At 47.5% G+C, this 20,459-nt stretch overlaps 1 protein-coding gene across 4 annotated transcripts in view; it reads left to right on the top strand.

Annotated features, from left to right (window-relative positions):
* Positions 1-20,459, top strand: part of NTRK3 (neurotrophic receptor tyrosine kinase 3) — a 228,694-nt gene that overhangs the window by 133,779 nt on the left and 74,456 nt on the right. Inside the window, exon 13 of one of the 4 annotated variants that reach the window (XM_054214892.1) lies at positions 13,181-15,884. The exons of the other annotated variants lie outside the window; for them this stretch is intronic. Within the exon in view, the coding sequence (XP_054070867.1) occupies positions 13,181-13,299 (119 nt within the window). The 3' untranslated portion in view covers positions 13,300-15,884. Of the gene's footprint in view, positions 1-13,180; positions 15,885-20,459 lie in introns of those variants that run through there. 4 annotated transcript variants of the gene reach the window in all.

Here is a 20,459-nt window from a genome sequence, read left to right as displayed (position 1 = left end):
AGCTGCTTAATCAAAAACTCTATCACAGTTTGCTTCGATTATTCTTTTCCATCTCTTCATCTCTAGAGAATCAGCTTAGCTAAAGTTAATGTACTCATTATGCAGTTGGGAAACCACTGCCGCAGACTGCTGTGTAAATCATAGGTTTTAGGAAGGTTTGTGTCTTCCTTCCTGCACGTAGCAGGATATTGGGTGCATATTCCTCTACTTGATGGGGTGAAACAGGTGCTGGGGCAGTTGTGCTGAGCTGGGTTTTGACCTGCCTGCGGCATTAGTACTCACCTCCCAGCTTGCACAGAGCTCAGGCTCCACATCTAGATCCTCGCAGTCCTGGTATAGTGATGAACAGCACTGCTGCTACACCTAGTGCTAACCCACCCTCACCTTTCTAGAGACACGTGGTGGCCTCCACATCACCATAAATACCTACCAAGGTGTGCACCTTGACCACTGGAGACCCCTCTCCCCTCTCGTAGAAGGATGTTTGGGTTGAAGCAACTTTATGGCTTTGTCTCTGCTGGTGGTCACTTGGCAGCTGGGTGATGAGGGCTTTCCTATGAGAAACCAATCACTCAGGAGAGGGTAGGAGAGAGCTGGGATGGGGGATGACCTGTGTAGGGGTACACCGAAGACGAGAACATGGACAGGGGATGTTTGAGAGCTGTGACCTGGGGGAGGGAGATGGGAGGAGAGCTAAGTGCCAAACCATGATGGTGAAAGTCTGAACAGCTGGATCATGCATTTGGTTTTTATTTTCTGATGATCTGTGTGCAGTGTATATATAGACACAGAAGTGGTGACTTACAGCAAAAGTAGGACGTTAAGTCCCCTACCTAAACAGATCTCAGCACTCCTGAAATCAGCACCTTGAGTGGGTATTTTGCTGACACAGTAAGGGCCACAGCTGGAAACCTGCTCTGTGAATAGTGGCTTTACTCTTTTGGAAACCATCAGAGCTCCGGCGATGGGGAAGTGAGGAAGCTGTGCAGGAAGTGGCAAAGATATTTCCCAGCACTTGCCGTGTGTTTAATGGCCAGCCCTGAGAAGTGGCAGGCCAGTTTGAGTGGGGATACAGGAAGGGCTTGGCAGGGAAGCCCTGAGACAGGAGTGCTGCTTGTTCCTGGCCGCTCCAAACTTATCTCACACTCGGGTTTTGCTTGATGTCCTGATATGATTCATTTTTCTTTTGTCTTTTAATGTTTGCTGCATAAAATCATTCTTCTTGATCCTATACGCTATCAGGGCTACATATTCCATGCTGGTTATGGTGTTGCAGTGACCTAATTTGATTGTGGAGGGTCGTGTCCTGTATAATGTTGTCTCATTTTCTCAGTAGTCAATACAAACTTGATTTTATTTTCTTTGAAAAGAAAGGAAGGGGGGCAGGAGCCCAGCATCCATGGCCAAGCTTATACCTGCAGCTCCTACCTTGTTGCCTGGCCGCGAGGCTGCGATGGCACACATAGTTCAGCCTGGATGGGACCCGCAGGCTCTTTTTATTTATATTGTTTTTCCTGCCGGTACTGAAGGGGAGAAAGGATGGAAGCTCCGGCAGAGAAAAGCCTTCATTTGTAGCTGCTGGCACCTCCGATTTGCCTCAAGGAGTCATTATTCCAGCAGGCTGGACGCCCTCTTGATGGAGCTTATCTCTGGAGGGGGAGGGTTAGCTGTGTCTCCCCTTGGGACCTGGGTGAGTGTTTAGCTTTCTCCTTTTGTCTCCAATTAGATGCTCGGTCCTCTCTACCTCTGGCTTTCACCTGCCTCAGAGACCCTTAACCTGCCTTACGCCTCTGTTATTTATGAGTAGCTCCGAGGGGAAAAGGAGGGTCTCCTCTCAATCTGTGTGGCTCGTTTGCATGTGAAATAAGCGTGTGGTTTCAGCAGTGGTGGCAGCAGCCCGGTTCTCCTGGCCCCGCTGGTGACTGGTCTTGTTCAGGGCAGCTTTGACAGCTCCAAGACTGTGGCTCGGTGAGCAGTGGCAGGGCTTGCTCATAAACTGGAAGTGTCACTGTGCTTTTGTAGAGCTCGGTCAGAAGAGGGTGGGTTTTTTTTTTGAGCAGCTCATAAAGGAGGTGTCAGCCCAGTGTTTGGTCTGTGGGAAAAAGAACCTGCTTTTGCAAACTGAAGATTGTGGCAAGCGCTTAGCTCTGGCTCTTGGGCCATCTCTGCCAGCTGGGATTGCTGGTGTGGCAAATTATTCAGCTCATGCTTTCATTGCTGTTTTCCTTATGGGTCCTGGACTTTCTTCCTTTGTTCTCAGGGTATTGCTCATTCTCAGCCCTGCCTCCTCCTGTCCCACTGGGTGTTGAATGAAAAATGGATTTGTTGTGGTGACAGAGCAGGAGTCAGAGAGTCATTGGCAGGCAAACCAGACCATGATTTTGCAGCCTTAGCTGCAGGTAGGAGTTGAACAAATGCGTCGACGGCTTTGTGTTCCTGGTGTGGCACCGAGCAGGCTCCCTTGGCTTGGGTCAAGGATTTAGCGGTGGCAGGAAGATGCCAGGCAGCAGAGTGGCAGTGATCTGTGCGGCTGGACAAGGACCAAGGGAACCAGTATCGTGAGCCTTGAGGGCAGGAAGAAAGGGAGCGGGCTGGACATTGGCCACTCGTGTGATCCTCCTTGGCAGGGTACCACATCTTCATGGGCCAAGAGCCTGGTACAGGGAAGCCAATGTCCCTGATTTGTTCTCGGTTTCGAAATATTTAATCAGAGAATCAAATATGAAGTCTCTTTAAGAAGAGACCGGCACACAGCAGCTGGCTGAGTGTCGCAATCAATGTATCCGCTGTGGAATGTTTCCTGCAGAAATATTACATCCTCTCTCATTTACTTGATGATCTTTAGGGTGAATCAATCAAAAGATGCCGCACACAAATAGTTCAGCCTGTGATCCTGTGGGTGTCCATTAGAGAGGCATTTGCTCCGTGTTAATGGACCTGTTGATTAACAAACAAACCATTGCTTTTTAAATAGAAAGCTGTTACTTGATAGCAATTGTTAGCATTTGGTTTTCTGCTGCCCCACCTCCCCTACGCACAGCTCTCACTCGGTGCCAGTGCAGGCGACTGCTGCAACAAAACCCAGGTCTGCATTGCTGGGGAGAAAAGCACTCACATCTTACCCAAGCGGTTATCAGAGGTGGACCTTCTCCTAGAGGCTGGAAAGGATGGAGAGAGACTTCTTTGTACCCAGCGTGTGATTTCATCACAGTGTGTCTTGTTCCGTTAATCGTGTTTTCTGCACCCGTCTGCCTTGGCATGGGATGCCCTGTTGGGCTCCAGCAATGTCTGAGGAAGATCTTCCGCTGACGTCCTCAACAGGTCGAGGCTCAGCAGCTCCTTGAGGAGGCTGTCTTGGGTTTCACACCAGGCTGCGTGCATGGGAGTCTTTATTTGGGTCTGTAAAGTCTCTGGTCTGTCGGAGCAATGTTATGTTCATTTCTTTTCCCTACAACAGGGACATTTTCCTAGTCTCCACTTTTCTGGGTGAAAATTTGCCCATGTTGCAGTGTTCTTGCTTTTCTGGTGCTAGCATGGCATGAACCCCAGCTGGCATTTTAAGCAGTAGAAGATCAGGATGATGGCCACTGCATAGAAGATGTCCTACCTTTGAAAGCCCCTGCACCAACCTGAGTGGACCCAACCCAGTGATGACCAAAGCTGTGTAGACAAGGAAGCAGCATGTTCAGTGCTGTCAGAGCTCTGGTGTGGCACTGGAAAGACAATCCCCGGACACGGTCCAGGACAGACCACCGTACTGAGCAGATAAGTGCAGAGAGGCAGTCACACAGCAGGGCTGACCAACCCAAAAGGTCCAGGGGTGTGGTTGTGGGTTGTGTTTAGCCTCGCGCTGATAGTTGCCAGGAGCTGCTCTGCTTTCTGGGAAGCATGTTTGGAGCCCTGCTGCTCAGCCAGAGGCTGTGGGGCGCATTTGTTCCACCCCAACCTGCTGGTGCGAAGCAGCCACCGTTCAGTCTGGCAGGCCAAGCATCGCTCCAGCCCACTGCAGAGGGGACCAACACCCCCGTGTTACTTGTTTAGCTCCGTCCTTTATCGCTACAAACCAACTCACCCAGAGCCGTCCTTCCCACAGCTGGTGGGAGTCAAAGTGATGAGGCAGTTAGTGGATTAGGGCAGCAGAGTGAAAACCATTTGGCATTTCTATCCTGATTCTTCTGGGTGCCTTTAATTAGCATGATTGCTCAGCACGCGATTTTGCCATGTTCTTTAGCTCCCCTGGTTAGAATAATTATTCCCCCAGCTCCTTTTGTTCCAATTCCTGATCGCTTACAAAGTCTCCTGTTAAAAGCCATTAAATCCGTAATGTAAAGTGAGAGTAAATGTGCTCAGCAGCGTTCCGCTCTCAGCCCCACACGTGTGCGCCCGCGCGCTCTCCGGCCCCTCTCCCGCTCCCCGCCACGTGCTCTTGCGCTGCGGCATCGCTCTCCGCTCGTCTCTCGCACGCTTCCCCACCGGCCATCCCACGTGTCCCACACGGCAGCAGGTTGTGTGCACGCTCTCCCTGCTTTCTGCTGGCACCGCTGCTATCGCTCAGCTCGGTTTCCTCTCTGCACAGGCTGGTTTTGACACCGAGGTTGGACTCAGGGCTGTGGACTGTGATCTCTCACATTTAGTTGCATGTGAAAATACGGAAGTCCCCTTAGAAGTGTATGTTCTTGCATGCTTTTGCCCTGGTGCGGGCAGCTCTCGCTTCAAGGAGAAACATCCATAGAGAAGGACATGTCCTGGCTGTAGTGGCAGGCAGGACTTCTGATGACAGATGACGGTAAAGAGGAAAGAACTTATTTTTTAAGTAAAACTGTTTCCCTTTTTCTCAAGCGTGAAATCCTCTGGTTGACGGGGGTGGGGGGAATGGGTTTTGGATAGTCACAATCCTGGGAGTTTCCGTGTTGCAGTGCCTCCCCATCCGGAGGCCTGGGAGCTCAGCCCTTTCCCTGTCCCTCATCTCTGCTGATATTTGATGGGCACATGCCAACGACACAAGCGGGGCAGACACACAAAGGCTTGCACGGAATTATGTGGTGTGAAATAAGATTGGGCTGAAGCGCTTTAAACGCCTTGTGCATTTAGGTGACTTGATGTGAGAAGGAGAGAGAGGGAGACTTATTTTCAGACCCAAAATAAAACTGGGTCAGCAGAGGGTCTGGCAGTCATGTAGTTTGTTAAGCTTGGAGCTGACTGCTGGAGCAAAAATTCATGGCTAGACCACTTGCTGGAAAAAGCTTGTAGGAAAGAAACCCTGGCCCTTCCTCCCTCCTTTGAATGAAGACTCCTAATTCACAGCCACCACATGTTTTGGGCTTAGGTCTTCATTTGCTGCCCTGCTGTGATGTGCCAGATCTTCCCCGCTCTGCAAAGCTCACCCTCTGCTGCAGGGTGGAGTAAGGGTCTCCTCGCACAGCAGCATCCCCGGGTGCACTGCTCGGGGGCCTCCCCACTCACCTCATCTCTGCTTTGCTGGCTGCGAGGGTCTTTCCAGGTATTTCATACCTTCTCTTGCAAAAACATACAGTGTTTCATGTGCGTTTTGTGGGAGCGAAGCCCTTTCTCCCCTCCTACTCATTGAAGGCCACCACAAATACCCACCACTCGCTGGGTGGGCAGTACCCAAATTATTCCCTAGGAACAGCATCATCCCAGCACAAACTTAGGGTCCTCTGCTGGCTGTCCCCTCATCCCCTGGGGAAAGCACTTCCTGAGCCCTGGGAGATGTGTTTTCGAGCTTGCCACACACTGGCAGGTAACAAAACATGGTATTGAAACAAAATCTGGAGGCAGGATCTCTCCCCCGGGAGAATTAATGACATTCTTCTGATATATTTTGGTGCAGAAGGCAACTTATTTTAAGAACCATCTAGTGGGGCAGTTATCAAGAGAAGAAGAGCCATGGTGGCAACCTTCATTTCCAAAACAATCAGCAGAATAGGAGCACTGGAGAAACACAGACGAAGGACGATTCCAGAGAACGCAGCATCCAAACAGCCAAAAAAATCAACAAAACCTTGTTCCTCGAGGCTCCCTGCTGCTCTCACTGTGTTTTTGCCCTCAGCTCTTCCTGTTCCCATTTACAACTCCTCTGTAGTGCTTGGTGCCTCCTTGCCTGCCGAGATCTACGCTCTTCAGTTTCCATCCTCAGCTTGTAAACTCCACAAAATCACGTTTCCCCACAGGATGCTCCTTCCTACACATCAGGCTTTGGGGCTTGTACTGCTCCTGGGCTTCCTGGAGGGCAGCTCTGGCCTTTCGAGGTATTGCTGGAGCAGATGGCAGAGTAAAGAGACCTGAGCAAGCAAGGATTTATCCTGAGCCTCGATCAGCTCCTCTACCAGCCTTCTGAAGAGCAGGAGAGCATTGTGCCAGGGCAGGGAAGGTCCCAGCTGCAGGCTGCAGCCATTGTGTGGTTTCCTGTCCACCATGTGTGTCTCCTTTGGTATCTACTCTCATATCCTGGCCATCTGGCTTTACCAAGTGCTTCCGTCCCCTTTAAGACCCCAGGTCTCCTGAAGAGGATGGGAGCCTGGGAGCTGGAGCTATTCCCTGTTGAGCGCCCACGACTGGCATCAGTTCCTACGAAGACCTTGGAGAAACCGTGGTCCTGCTCCGTGCCGCCGTTTTGCCGTCTGCGTAACGAATATAACAGCTCCCGCCTCCCCAGGGAATGAGCGAGGCGTAACAAATTAATGTTTATGAAGCGCTCTCCGGTTGAAAAGAAGTTTGCAACGGGGCTGTTGCGGTTCTAACTTAGGGGCTTCCTTTGCTTGTTGGCTCTTTGATGTGGCAATCTGTGGTACTGGTGGATCAGCTGTACCATAATTGGAATTAATCAGCAATTAAGGAACAGGAGCCCGACTAGGTTCTTTCCCAGTGGATATTCATTTCTGGGCAGATTAGTCAGTGGTTTCAATAACTCTGTGTAAAATGCTCAGGGTAACTATTGCGATCTGAAGCGGCTGGGGAACAGAGGCGGTGTCAGAGGGACACGGATACCTGTCAGGCAAAGTGGAAATGAGAAGCTCTTGTAACACTGTGCACAGTGCTTAAATTGGCAGCACTCTGAGGGCTGACTTGGAAAAAAAAAAAAAGGAAAAAAAAAAGAAAAATTATAAATTGACAAAAGAATATATTTGAAAACCAAAGTGATGAAAACGATGTATTACTTGTTGGGATGAGATCTTTCATATGCGGGTCCCGCGGGCTTTGCGGAGTACAGAGGCAGAGAGAGTGCGGTGAGAAATGGGGACTCGTGGAGGCAGGGAGACGCGGTCGTTCCTCCAGGCGGTGAGAATTGCGGAGGAGAAGGCTCTTGGACGTAGCGGTGCAAGCACACAGAGGGACAGAAACACGGCAACAGCCTGATAACACCCAGGATGTCGGCTACCACCGAACTCTCAGGCATTTTGTACTTTCCTGCGGCTCGTTCTCATGGCCGACCTGTAAATCCCAAGAGTTTTGCCACACACATTTGCACGGCCGCGGGTGTCATGAGGGACAAAACAGCCATCCCCTTTGCTCAGGTACCTTCTTTCTGTCCCAGTACGATTTAAATAAGGCAGAGACTAAGCTCTGCATGTTATGGGTGAAACTGCTGAGTGCCCAGTCCTTCCCCCTTCCCTGGTCCTCTTACAAGTCATTCCACATACTCTGGCTTCAATCTAACGAAAACAAAACCGATGAGGCCCAACTGATCTGGCTGCTTTCCATCATGCAGTGGGCCTCTGAGTGGCTTTAAATAGCTGCACCTCTGTGCAGCCTGGAGAAAAGCATTGGCTGTGCCTCTGGATAGGGAGGGTAGCTTTGAGTCAAATCACAGGGCATCTCAGATCTGAAAATAGCCTTTTTAGCTTGACCTTGGTCTTAAATAGATATTTTTTTTTATTTTTTTTTTTTTCTTCTTATTTTTAATTTTATACCCTGGTAAGTGCTTTCCTACTCCGGGGCTTTTCCTAAGGGGGATCGGTGGGGAATCTTGGAGCTCTGCCTCCTGAGCTATCAGGCTACATCATTTAGTATCTTGGAACTACTCCATCCATGAAAGAGTTCCAGAGAAAACAAACTTGTGATCCTGGCTAATATGGACACAGCCCACATTAACGGCGGCAACAGTAGAAACGCAGCGGATACTAGAATTCCTCCGACCAAAGGTTTAATGAATCTTACATAGTCTTAAAAGAGTTCACTGCGCGGAAAGCTGCGAAGCTGCCCTTTTCTCAAGGAACGTTGTTCAGCTGTTGAGTGCCTGCAGTATTCTCCTACCCCTTCCTCTGCTGTAGTTAAGCATTGGAGAAATTTGTGTGGAAATGGAATCTTCTGGACCCATTTGCTCCTGCTGGGTCTCTTGCTCTCAGCCCAGCTCTTCCCTTTCCTGCCCTCAAACACACATGCAGTGCTGCGAAATCCTCCTCGTGGTTTTGGGTTGTGGAGAAGATGAAGATGCCACAAACTGTAGCTAGAGCTCCATCTAGCACATTCCCATGAGGTTTCCAGTGACGTCAAGCCTCATTGACTAAAGTGGGAGACTCTTATGCCTGAGATTAAACCATGGAAAATGAACAAAGATACAAGGTGAGCTGCTGTGGAGGGGAATAAGGACCCTGTTTCCGTGAAAATGAACAATCATAAGCATTTCAGTAGCTCTCAGAGCCTTTCTGTGAATCTTAAAAGAGCTGTTATCTACTTGAAGATCTGTTCGAGGTCTGTGTATCAGCATGAAATTCATCTGTGGGCTGAATTTTCTTGCAGTTCTCCATTGTGGTCAACAGTGTTGGGCTGGTGTAAGTTAGGGAAGGTCTAGGCTCTTTGACTTTACCTTGGATGGTAGACGAGATGATGTGCTTATCTGCAGCTGAGAGCATCAGGGAGAACCTTGTGGTGTGCTTCTGCTGAGCTTCTATGACTTATTTTGTTGTGGCAACCAAGGCCTCAGGCTGGGTTGCATCTCGCCTTGCTGTATGTTGGGGGAGTGAGAAAAAAGAAAAAAGAGGGTTTTGTATCATAGCCCTGTAGATGAACCCATCCATGACAGGAAACCTGGATTGCTGTGTTGCTTCCCCCTCAGATATAGACATATCAGTCCTGGTTTGACTAGACGGATGGCTATTTCCTTCATTCTGGATGCGGGCCAGGCTTGATGGTTTTCATGCCTTCTTTGATGCTATTCATACTTCATATCTGTGCATAGAGAAAGACAAAATGTACAGTGTTGTTGGAATCTCCTGTTGCTTTTCCTTTATATCATAAATTCTGCTGTAGCACAGAAGAGAGATCAAAGCTCTGTTGCCTAACGTGGGCTGTGTGGATAGCAGTGTTATGTTTGGCCAGCTTGTTGCCCCCAGTTTGCTATTTTTGTTTAACCCATTTTTGCCGGGTGTTACATGGCATCCCGTTGCTTTTATCCTCTATTCCCACAGCAATTTATGCTGCTGTTTTAGAAGCAGTTTCCATCTCTGGGTTTCAAAACTGGGCTGCACCAGTCCTGCTGTGGCGGATGGGGCAGCCGTGAGGAGTTGTGCATCATTTTCCACGTTGTTCCCTCTGCGTGTCATGTTCCCTGCTGCTCTTCTCAGGCACCTGGAGCAGCCTCAGATCTCAAAAGCCCTAGAAGCGTGGTTTATTTGAATGGTTGCAATTTTACCAGAAGGCAAACAGTGAAGGTGAGGTGAAATTATCTGGTTTGTTTCCTTGGTCTTGTTCTCAGTCAGTGGAGGAAGGATGTTCCTTGCAGGGCACTGTCTGTAGGCTGGATTGGGTGTGTGCATGGGGCAGAGTGGCTGAGATCCACTAGCCAGGATGTTGGGAAATGCGAGAGAGCTCTGGAGGACTAAGTGGATGGCCAAGGTTGAGGGCAAAAACTGATTGCATGGTTCGGTTGCCTTCAATTTTCTTGTCCTTTCATTGCTACATCCGTCCAGCCTGCTTAGAGAAATGCCCCATCTGCTCCCTCCATCTCAAGCCCTTAGTGGTGCACAGCAAATCTGAGCTCATTCCTCCTTCCCTATTCTCCAACACTCTCCATACATTTATTACCCTACCATACCATGGCTATTAGTAGAGACAGTATCATGTTTTATTTGAAAAAGTACCTCACTAGAGCAGGGAGATGCACAGTTTAATGTCAGACCTTTCTCAATTTTGTAGGTCTTTGGAGATGCTTTTACTTTGAATCTACAGGGTGGTTGTTTTATTTTTTTAATCTCCTTACTATTTTCAGCCTTCTATATTGGAGTTTAGCTCCAAACCTACAACCAATATAAAAAATAGTATTTTTCCTCCCATTTTCCAGCTAGCACTGAAAAAATGTGAAACTTCACAAAGGGATTGTTTTTAAGATTTCCCCAACTCCTTCTAAGAAGGTGAACACTTTTCTTTAAGACATTTCCAAGCTGGTTTTTCAGGCGCTAATAGCTTTGATGGTAGAAAGATGACATCTGTCGTAGCAGCATCCAAACTCTGAGCCTGTTGAGATTCACCCATTTTAACCCTGGACATCTCAGTGAACATCATCCATCTCACATCTGACAGAGAAGACATAAACCTAGCAAGAGCCTTGTTGGTTTCTGCTCCATACAAGAGAATGGGGTTGAAGGTAGCAGTACAATATGGGAGACAGTAGCGAGGAAAGATAGAAAACCAGTTAGGAGGGAAACATGGGTTTTTTCAGATTCTTTGGGGACTTTAATAAATCAGAAGGAGAGGATGCCAAAATGACCAATGCTGTATTGCTTCCCCAAGTCAGTGTCCCCAGGTATGTGTTGCCCCTAAGCTTCCGAAACGTAGGCTGTTCTCCTGCCACGTTCCTCATTGTCCTTCAGCAGCGGCTGCATATCAGTTATGGGGTAACCCCCACTGCAGTCCCATTCTGCAAAGACCCTGGAGATCCCTGCAGTTGGGATTCACAGCATAGAGCTGATGACAAAAAGCAAAGCCCTCAGCGTCCCCAGACTTAAGTCTTGCTGATCTTTCACATGTCCCTTTGCTGAGGCTGTGTGTCCCCAATGGGTTTTTAGGTCTGTTGGATGTGGTCCGGCAGAAGTGGAATTGCCTTTATTTAGCAGAGCTAAGAAATGCAAAGAAAATAAAGCAGACAGGAGTGTTCCTTGGAGATACTTAGTGTTGTTGAGTATAGACTTTCCCAGCTATCCTTTGGTGGTCATAAAACATATTTATATTAGGAAAACCAAAACACGATAAATAGGGACGTTCAGGGATGCCATGTTTATTTGTCTCCCAGTGACTCTGATAAGAAATGGACTTAGTTTACTTACACATTTCCGAGCATCAGCACTTTAAACTCTGCTCTGGCTCTGAGAGTTGAGCTAGGCTCTTTCTCACCACTAATGATATTTCAACACTTGGAATTTGCCTATGAATTTTGTTTATGACACATGAACCGAAGCTGAGCCTGGCTTACTCTCCCATGTGGATCAGTCCTTCAGGGCCACTGAGAATAACAGATTGTTTTCCCCAAACAAGTTTAAACAGTTCCAAACCAAACAGCTTTTGTCTGCACCCTCAGGTTTATCAGAAGAGGCGTGCATTTGATAAGCAGATGAAATAAGATAGTGCAGGGAAGAAATATAAATAGATACAAAGGAAAAAATAGGAAGAAGAAATAGGAAAAAAAATATCTTCTGGCTGGTATAGATTTGGTGTGAGAAACTTTCTGTTCCTAGCCTAGTGGTAGGCATGTTTCCTATTGAGATCAGTTCTCAAGAGCATCCAAGCTGCTCCATGCTGCTCTAGTGATGCCAGACTTGGGATAACTTACCTGATTTGTTGAGGATTCTGTGACTACGAGGAGCAGGAGCATTTTCCAGACCTTAGAACAACTGTATAGCTAAGACATCCCAGTAATTTTCTTGGAAAAACCCTTTGGGCCCATGAGAAGCTGGGACAAATTAGAGCAATCCCCAGGATTCTGCCATGCATGTCTTGGTCTTGGCTATTCGGTGGATCTGTAGTGGGGATACACTCAGTGACCTATGCCTGTTCCTGCCATGTCTCTTTCCAGTCCATTGGGATGGCCTCAGTTGTAAAAATACTGGTACAAATGGATGTCTGAGAAAGTAATATAAAAAACTATGAGCTGATTCCTGAGACAAATGCATGGGTCTTTTCTGCAAGAGCTTGCATGACTTAGCACAAAAGATGATAGAAAACAGGGGTCCAAGTCAGGAAGAAGGGAAATGTAGGCTAAATTGTGAACCAGAATGTGCCCTCCTTCAGTCAGACCTTGACGAGAGGGCTGTGGGACTGGATGTCTCAGCAGCAGGTTTGCTCCCTCCACTCCAGAGAACTATTCTCCGACAAGTCCTGAAAATTTGCATTTATTTAGCTTCGGAGAATAATGTTCATCTTTAATAGTAATTAACATCTAATCACTTCTATATTAGAAACATGCTAGTCGTGGGTTTCTGTGGCTGGAGCACCGTAGAGAGATGGTTAATACAGCCCTTGAAAATGTTATATTTACCCAGTAAGTTCATTGGAACCGAAGGAAGGAGCATGCCTATGTTCTCTGCTCCGCTTATTTTTCCTTTTCATCTGGCCAGTATTTCTGGCAAATCCTAAACTTTAAAAGTACTTTTAAAGAGGTGGGGTTATGTTAAGGAGAAGATGCCTCCAGTGTGCAGGTTTCGGTGCAGATGGGACAGCTGGGGCTAAGGAAATCTATGGGGTTATAAGAGGTCTCCCCAGCCTTGCACTGGTGCTCTTTGGCTTCAGAAATATTAAGCCAGACTAAATAAATCATGAGAGAAAACCAGACAGAGGAAGGATTCTCTGTTTTCCTCACTCCCTGCCTAGGGGAAAGATGGACGAGGTAGGACTTAGGGCTTTTAGTGGGAACCTCTGGGAAAGAGTTGTTCCCAGTTTTCTGTCCAGGCTGCTTGCATGCCCTTTGCCCTCAGAGCACTTGTGTCTGCACGCACCACGTTAAATAATTGCCTGTTCTTTATGGAAAGACAGAGTGAGGTAGCCCTGCCCAGAGAGGGCGTTTTGGCTTTAATTTAATGGCAGCCGTTTGCTGGTTATTCATTTGGTTCTTTTTTAATAATTACATGTGTGTCGATATCTCTCTCTTTTTTTCTAGTTTTGCTCTTTTTTGTTTTTTCGTTTACTTTATTTTGCTTTTTTCTTTTTTCTGTTTTTTTTTCCCCTTTAGGTTTCAGAGAAATTATGTTGAATCCAATAAGCCTCCCTGGACATTCCAAACCTCTTAACCAAGGCATTTATGTTGAGGATGTCAGTGTTTATTTCAGCAAAGGACGTCATGGCTTTTAAAAACTCCTTAAAAGTCCCTGTTCTGATGTCAAGTTTATAGGCTGTGCCCTCAAAATGGTGGGAAGCAGTAAGCGTGGTCTGTATGGATTGAGGTCTCCTCCTAATAGGACTCTACAGCCCTGCCTGTACACACGTTAAAGCCAACTGAAACTGTGGTTTTCTGTCACCAGATAAACAGGGTTGTTCTTTTCCTCCAATGGTCGCTGTGTTCGTTAAATATTCCTGCAAGGCACAACAGCAGCAATGAGAGCAAATAAAGAGAATTAAAACCCAATTGAAAGGAGTCATCCTAATAACACAGTAAATAATTGTACTTTTGCTTTAAAATAAAACACAAAACAAAACCAACCAAGCCAACCAAACTGACATCTTTAGTCATGTCCTCCCTGCTTGGAGTTTTCCTTGTAAGCTTGTGTCTTCGCAACACCCAGTGAATGCCGCCATCACCTCTTACGTGGCACCGCCATGGGAGGTCTCCCAGAGCGAGCCGAGGCGGGGGGAGCCTGGAAGAAACTAAAGCAGAACGAAGACTTTTGGTAAGAACAAAGGCAGCCCCGCTCCCAGTTCTTGCACAGAAAATAATGTTGGAAGGAATAATAATGGAAAGAAAAAAAAAAAAATCTTACTTCTCTGACAGGAAGAGAATGTGGTTATCTTTGAAGTGCACATATTCTAGGAGGCTTTTTTTGTTTGTCTGTCTGTCTGTGTGTGTTGGAGCGGCTCGTTGGATCTGACTATATCGTTGTCGTACTCTGGTCTCTCCCTGCTGCTTGAATGATGAGCTTTATCTGAGGAGTTGCCTGGGCTTCCTGCATGGATGGAGAATCCATAGCGCAGGACGGTCCGTGTCCTTGCCAGGACTAGGGCAGTAAGCAAAGTGGAAAAGCATATCAGGCGCACCCAGGTCCCAGTTGCCGGGCCTTTTCCAGCCCCCTTTAGCTCTGCCCTGTATTCCCACTCAGCTAGAGATTGATTCTAACCCAGTCACGTACCCAGAACCATCAGCTCAAGGCAGACTGACTGAAGGGGAGGAAAAATAAGTATTCTGTTGCTTCTTCTCTGGCATAAACAAGAATATCGATCCTATTCTCTGGCCGATATTCGTATTCTCTCCCCCTCTCCCATCCCACTTTTGTCTTACTTCATCCAAAGCCTCTCAGATGGAAAAGTAAACCCTTTGATACTGTCCTCAAGAGAAGGCAGCTGCCCTTGCGGCAACTTTGCAGGGCTTTCCTTGGACTCTCTGAATGTCACGTGTACGGGAAACACAGATTTGCTCGCACATATCAGTGATAACCTATAAGCAAGGCAGATTTTCTCTAGAGAAAAAAGAAAAACCTTCCAAAAGCTTCAGGTGGGGCCAGATCCTTTTCTGAGAGGAGCATTGAACCAGGAGCTTGCTCACCAGCCACTCAGCTTGTCTTGCCTTCTCAGTGGCCTGAGACGACCTTATCACATCAGGGAGGTCTCTCAGTCACCAGCCCTGAAGGGTTGCTGCCACTGGAAAGAGTCATGGTCCCCCTTCGCCAGAACTGGGCAGAAGCCTCAGAATGGGATGTTCTGCTTCATCCTGCCTTTACGGGTGACCTGCATGAATCGCCCTGGAGATTGCCAGGAGGTTTTATTATCGGCTTTCCCATAAGGATGTCCCTGGGACTATTCCATTCTCTTGCTTCTTCTCCTGGTTTGCTGGCATTAAAAGGTAAAGTGCAATAGAAGAGTATAGGAGAAACGGTAGCAGATTGCTTTAAGTTAATGGACATGCCTTAGGGGGGCATCTGCGTTAGGACGAGGAGGCCTGGCTCAGGTTGGATGGCTTCAGAAACCATGACCAAAACTCTCAACAATGTTTCCTGCCCGCATCGGAGCTGGAAATGCAAGAGGTGCACCGCCAGAGAGGACCTGCGGCCATGTGTTATTGACACCTCAATTCTGCAGATTCACAGAGTGAGGAGGAGCTTCGCCAAGCGTGTGAATCACTGGGTGCTTGTCTGAACTGAATTCCCCCATCTCCTGGAAGTCACCCACCTGACCTGGGGATGTCTTGTCCGTCTGAACTGTCTCCTCTCCCTAGCACTGTTCAGGGGACTCTGCTCTCAACCGTGTGTATCAGTCGTAGAGATACATCCGTGGGCCTGGACCAGAAGCCTATATCCAAACACCCTAGCAGAGGAAGGGTTGAATTTTACAGCTCAGGTCCATCTCTGCTTAGAAGAAATCCTCTGGACCGTACAGCATAATTTAAAGCAGTTCTCCCCACTGTGATCGATGTCTCAATTTGTTTAACGCCAATTAAAGTCTCTGGTTCCTCACTGCTGAAAACGAAAGCCAGTCATGGCCGTTTGCGATTGGTGGCTTTAAGTAGCAAGTCTAAGGATGTTTTTTTTTTTAAATTTTATTTTATTTTTAATTATTGTAAATCATTACCTCATTTTCTGTCAATGAGACTCTTCCATCTTTGAGCATTCTTATCTTGCCATAACTATCATCCTGTGCTAATGGGAAATGGGATGGTCCCTTTTCACAGAGACTATAGGGGTGTTCAATGTCTAGTTTCTTAATAAACACTTTATTTTCTAACGAAACAGCTGCATCAGGTCTCTTCTTTGAAGACAAAATAAATAAACGTTCAGAATGACACATCCTATAGTCTACTTCTTCATGAGATGGTCCATGTGTGGGGAGTCTGGTTTGTTTGCTTCTTTGGGGGGTGCGGAGGGTGGGATTTACAGTTGTGATGTGAACATTGGTCTGGTGTAGCTCTTGCTTCTGTCATTGTCATCAGGCACAAAGATGTTTTCTTGCCTGAGAGCTTAGCCGATGATGATCTCAGTTGATAACCTGTTGTTTTTTGTAGCTCAAAATGGTCATATTCTCAGGGACAAGGCAGTACTGCTGGGATATGGTGTCAGGATTTGCCAAGACAAGTTTCTACAGTTAGTAGAAGGAATGTTATTAGGAGCCTTATCTCTCAGGGAGCTTGACACTAAAAGATTGTTCTGGCTGCAGTGTTCTTGTTTCAGAACATGCTGTTGTTGCAGGTCTCCCTGCTTGGCTGTGCAAATTGCTCTCCTGTTGGGTGTTGGACTGTTGTCCCTTCATCAGGGACAATTAGCCTCCTATTAAGGTAGTGAAGATGTGTGTGATGTAGAGGCAGTGGGGTACGAGCAAGTGCCGCACTCAGGTTACTCGTCAGGAGGTCGTGTAAGGACGGTTGGTTGCTCCAGGAAGTGCAGGACTTGGCGTGAGGATGCGTCTTAGTGGTTGTGTCTTAGTATTGTTAATGGGAGATGTCATTTATGTGACTGAAAGCTGCCATGCCAACCTGCAGGTGGCTGTGGGCATGAGGCTGGGGGTGTGTTTGAGCTGATATCGGTGGATGGTGCTTGGAACCCTTTTAGAAAACCTGGCGAGAGTTTTGATGAGCAAAATAGAAACATGTTTTCCAGCATCATTCTGTTCCTACAACTTCCTGGCATGACTTTCAAGCAAAATGTCTCAAAATGATGCTATGAGTGAATTTCTGCATGCTATTCTCTTCTAATGAGTATGCTTCTAGAAGTGATTGGGTGCTGTGGTTCACAGGATTAGGTGGTGGCTGAGATCCTTACCTTTCCAGGGATGTCTGCGATGCCTGAGACAAATGGTTGTCTCCTGACATATAAGCTTACTCACGGGACGGGCAGCTGAGCTGCATCAGGTTTCATCCCTATTTCCCTCTCCTTTTTGAGGATTGGGAAACAAACACGGGTGTGGAAGCTCTGCCTTTTCCTCCCCACTACTCCAGGGTCTGTTACCAAGTTTCACAGCACAGAAGCATTGCAAACAGGGGGTCGATTAGCCAATTACTTAGCCTGCTGGTATGGTCAGCCTTAGTCCACCTTGCTTTGCGCTTCAGGGCAACTGGTTCCTTACCCATGAGTTCCCACAATGTTTTTGCTGCTGCCAGTTCCTAAGAAGGTAGCTTAACTGTGCTGGTGGGCTCTGACATGTATTGCAGAGGGGTTGGGCACGTGTTTCTCCTTGTGCTTGCTTCTTGGTTGCCTCTGTGCCTTCACCTGTATGAAGGCTTCATGCTTTTCAAGACAGCTGTACCCTGAGTTGATACTGCTGTCCTGCTCTCCCTTCTTACACTGGTTTCAAATGTCTCTTTACATAGCTCATTACTGAAGGAGCTTGGGGTACTGGTTTGGTAGGGTGCAGGCAGTGGTATGTATCATCTCCTCCTGAAAATCACAATCCTGCCTTCTCGGTTCTTGTAGAATGTGGAGCCTGCATGTGAACAAGCAGAGAAATTTTGTTTCCTTGTGTTTTGACTCTAAAAAGATGGAGTTCTATTTCTTTTAGTTCATGCCTGGAATGAGTGTGATGGGCACGTTATGATTCTGGCAAGGTACCTCTCTGCATGATGGAAACAAAGCATGGTGCGGTGGGACCTTGGGCTTGGACTTGCTGCGGGCGAGTGATGTGTGTGGTGCTGTAGGTCACGGCTGAGTCTCTGTAGCTGCTTATCCAAGTTGCACAGGACGAGTCTTGATGGTTTTGCTGTTCTTTTGTTTATTTAGATGTGCTTCTAAGCAGTCAGCCCTTCTTTCTCAAGAGGCTGGAGCTTCTCCGAAGGTGGCAGCTTTCTCTACCACCAGGTCTTTGGCCTTTCTGGTATGCGTCTGTGACCAGGGTGGTGGGCCAGAAGTCCCAGGAGCTGTGGAAAGTCAGAGGGAGGTGTTTCTGCTGTTTCAGCAAACTGCAGCAGTGCATCACTGCTCTGCTCTGATTTGTACTCAGAACAAACTGCGGATCCTCGGGGTTAAGCCCTGGCATTAGCAGAGGATAAAGAGGCCCAGACACAGTAGTAAAGCTAAAAACCGCAGGTTTGGAGGAGCAGCAGGAAGAGAGCATGCAAGAAATCAATGCTGGGTGACTTCATTTTTGCTTAATGTTTTGAAGTGCTTCTGGTGCGGTTTATTCAATGAGCCAAAGAGTCCTTATTAACTGTGTATTTACCAGTGCCTGCAGACCCTGATCAATCGGCAGAAAAGTTTAACAAGCCGTGGGAACGTGCATACAGCCACTTTGAAGGGGAAAGAGTGTGATGGATGACTGGCACACACGCAGCTGGAAAAGGTGCTTTACCTGGTGAAGCAATGACGTGTCTTCCTCTGCTGTTGTGGCGCATTTTGCTTTGCTTGTATCTTTTGGATTTCCCCAGTGTCCCCCACCCCCTTCCCCCTCATGACAGAAAGGCTCCTTGGTGATGCCAGCGAGTGGTCTGATGCCACAGAGCATTAGCCGCTGGCTCCACATCTCCGGTGGCCTGAGCTTGTTGTGCCACAGGGGTGCACTGCAGGCTGTAGGACATCCTACCCTGCGTCCACACCATAGGGGATCACATCAATACTGCTTTGCCTTGGCCCCTATAAAACAATGTAGGAAACCCAATGGTAAGAATAAGTTAATTGGCCTGATGGGGCTTCCGTTGTGTTTCTTATAAACTGACATGTGGGGAAGACACAGTGGGTTTAGGTGTGCAGATACGATGCCTTTCTGCTTCTGCTGGGAGCTCAGTTTGCTTGTGTCAGTTCCTGACATCATTCTTTAGTTCCGAATTTCATGTCCTTGGATGCACCGTTGGAGTTTTGGGGGTTGTTTCTCCATCTTCCTTATTGGGATTTGGTAACTGGTTTCCAGAGAAGTGGTAAGTGCCTGTTCTTCCTGAAATCGGTACAGAAATTCAAAAGAGAGTTAACTGAGCCTTTGCCAGGCAGCGCTTTGAGGCAGAATTCAGGCTTTGAGTTTGTCAAGTTAAGAGCTGGAATTAAACCCCAACCCACACTTCCAGCCCCAGTAAATAAATGCGAGATGATTCCTTCGCTAAGTGAAGATGATGGTCTCTCCAGCAGTAAAGCAGGGTGCAAGTACAAGACAATTACATTTGATCTTTGATATTAACTTTGAACTTGTGAGTGTAACTGCTGACTAATCAGCAGGAATAGATTTTGGTTGTTCTCTACAAAGCAGGGGGATTCATTCCAAGTGCTGGTTAAATGATTTGCTCTGCTGTTAGTGAGTCATTTGTGACCTGTGCCTGATTCCTGCAGATGAGTTGACTTTTTGTAAGGGTTTACCTGTGATTTCAGATTACTTGGCCTTTTTCCTCCAAGGTTTTACTTCAAATATTCATGTTGTGTGACTGGCTGACTGGTGCTGCTTTTGCTCTCAGGTTGGGTGAGTGAATGTTCCAGACAGGCAGCCAGAAATGTAATACGCAGAGATGCTCTTCGGTAATCTGGTATTTGGGGTTATCCTTAACACCATGTTTCTGCTTCGTATCTTGGAGCTGGTACCACCCCACCAGGTCTGTCTGCAGGCAAGACAAACTGCTGTTCCCCAGGCCTTTGGAGTAGTTACGAGCTTGTTTTCAGAGCCTTCATGGCTCCAGCCTGAGTTTTGGGAGCAGCCTGTGTCTGATCTGTATGTGGGTCTCCATCCGCTGATCGTGGTGCAGCTGCTGCTGGAGGTCAGCCTTTTTCGTGAGAAGTCAGAAAGAGCCAGACTGGAGTCGCATTAGGCTCGGTAAACTGCCAGGATGTCTGAATAAGCTAATCACGGCCAGGTCATCATTATCTTAAGTGAGTCAGAGATGTGTCCAGGCTGTTTATTAAGATAATTGGGAGAGGGAGGGAGGGATGTTTGCAGTCTGTGGACTAGACCGGTGAGGCGGCGGAGTGTATTGCAATATCTGATACAGGAGAGAAGGAGCTTGTGGTCTTGCGAGTTGATGTTCTGCGTGTGTCCGGGGCCTGGTCCTGCTGGGATTCAGTCCCTGGTGCCAATAACAGGGTTGTAAGGTGGCATCATGATAATGCAGTATGCACATTTCAAACACCACCAATGTGAGTTCGTCTTGCTGGGCTAAAGAGTTGTACCTCTGCTCAGATTTTCTCATGAGGCCTTGGTGCCTGGTAATTTTTGAGATATTCTGGATCAATAGAACATTTTAGTTTTGCTGCATCAGTGCCAAGCAATATTTAGGGACGATAGGAGCAGTTGCACACAGTTACTCCTTCCTTGGTAGTGCCTGGTCCAGTCCCCCATAGACTGCTGAAGGTGGCTGCAGATTTGCTTTGTGTTCCCCGAGACACATTTGTTCGTAGAATGGT

This window comes from Rissa tridactyla, chromosome 9 (assembly GCF_028500815.1).
Source record: "Rissa tridactyla isolate bRisTri1 chromosome 9, bRisTri1.patW.cur.20221130, whole genome shotgun sequence".
Taxonomy (NCBI): Eukaryota; Metazoa; Chordata; class Aves; order Charadriiformes; family Laridae; genus Rissa; species Rissa tridactyla.
The sequence above is the reverse complement of the archived record's forward strand: the minus strand, read 5'-3'. Positions and strand labels throughout refer to the sequence as shown.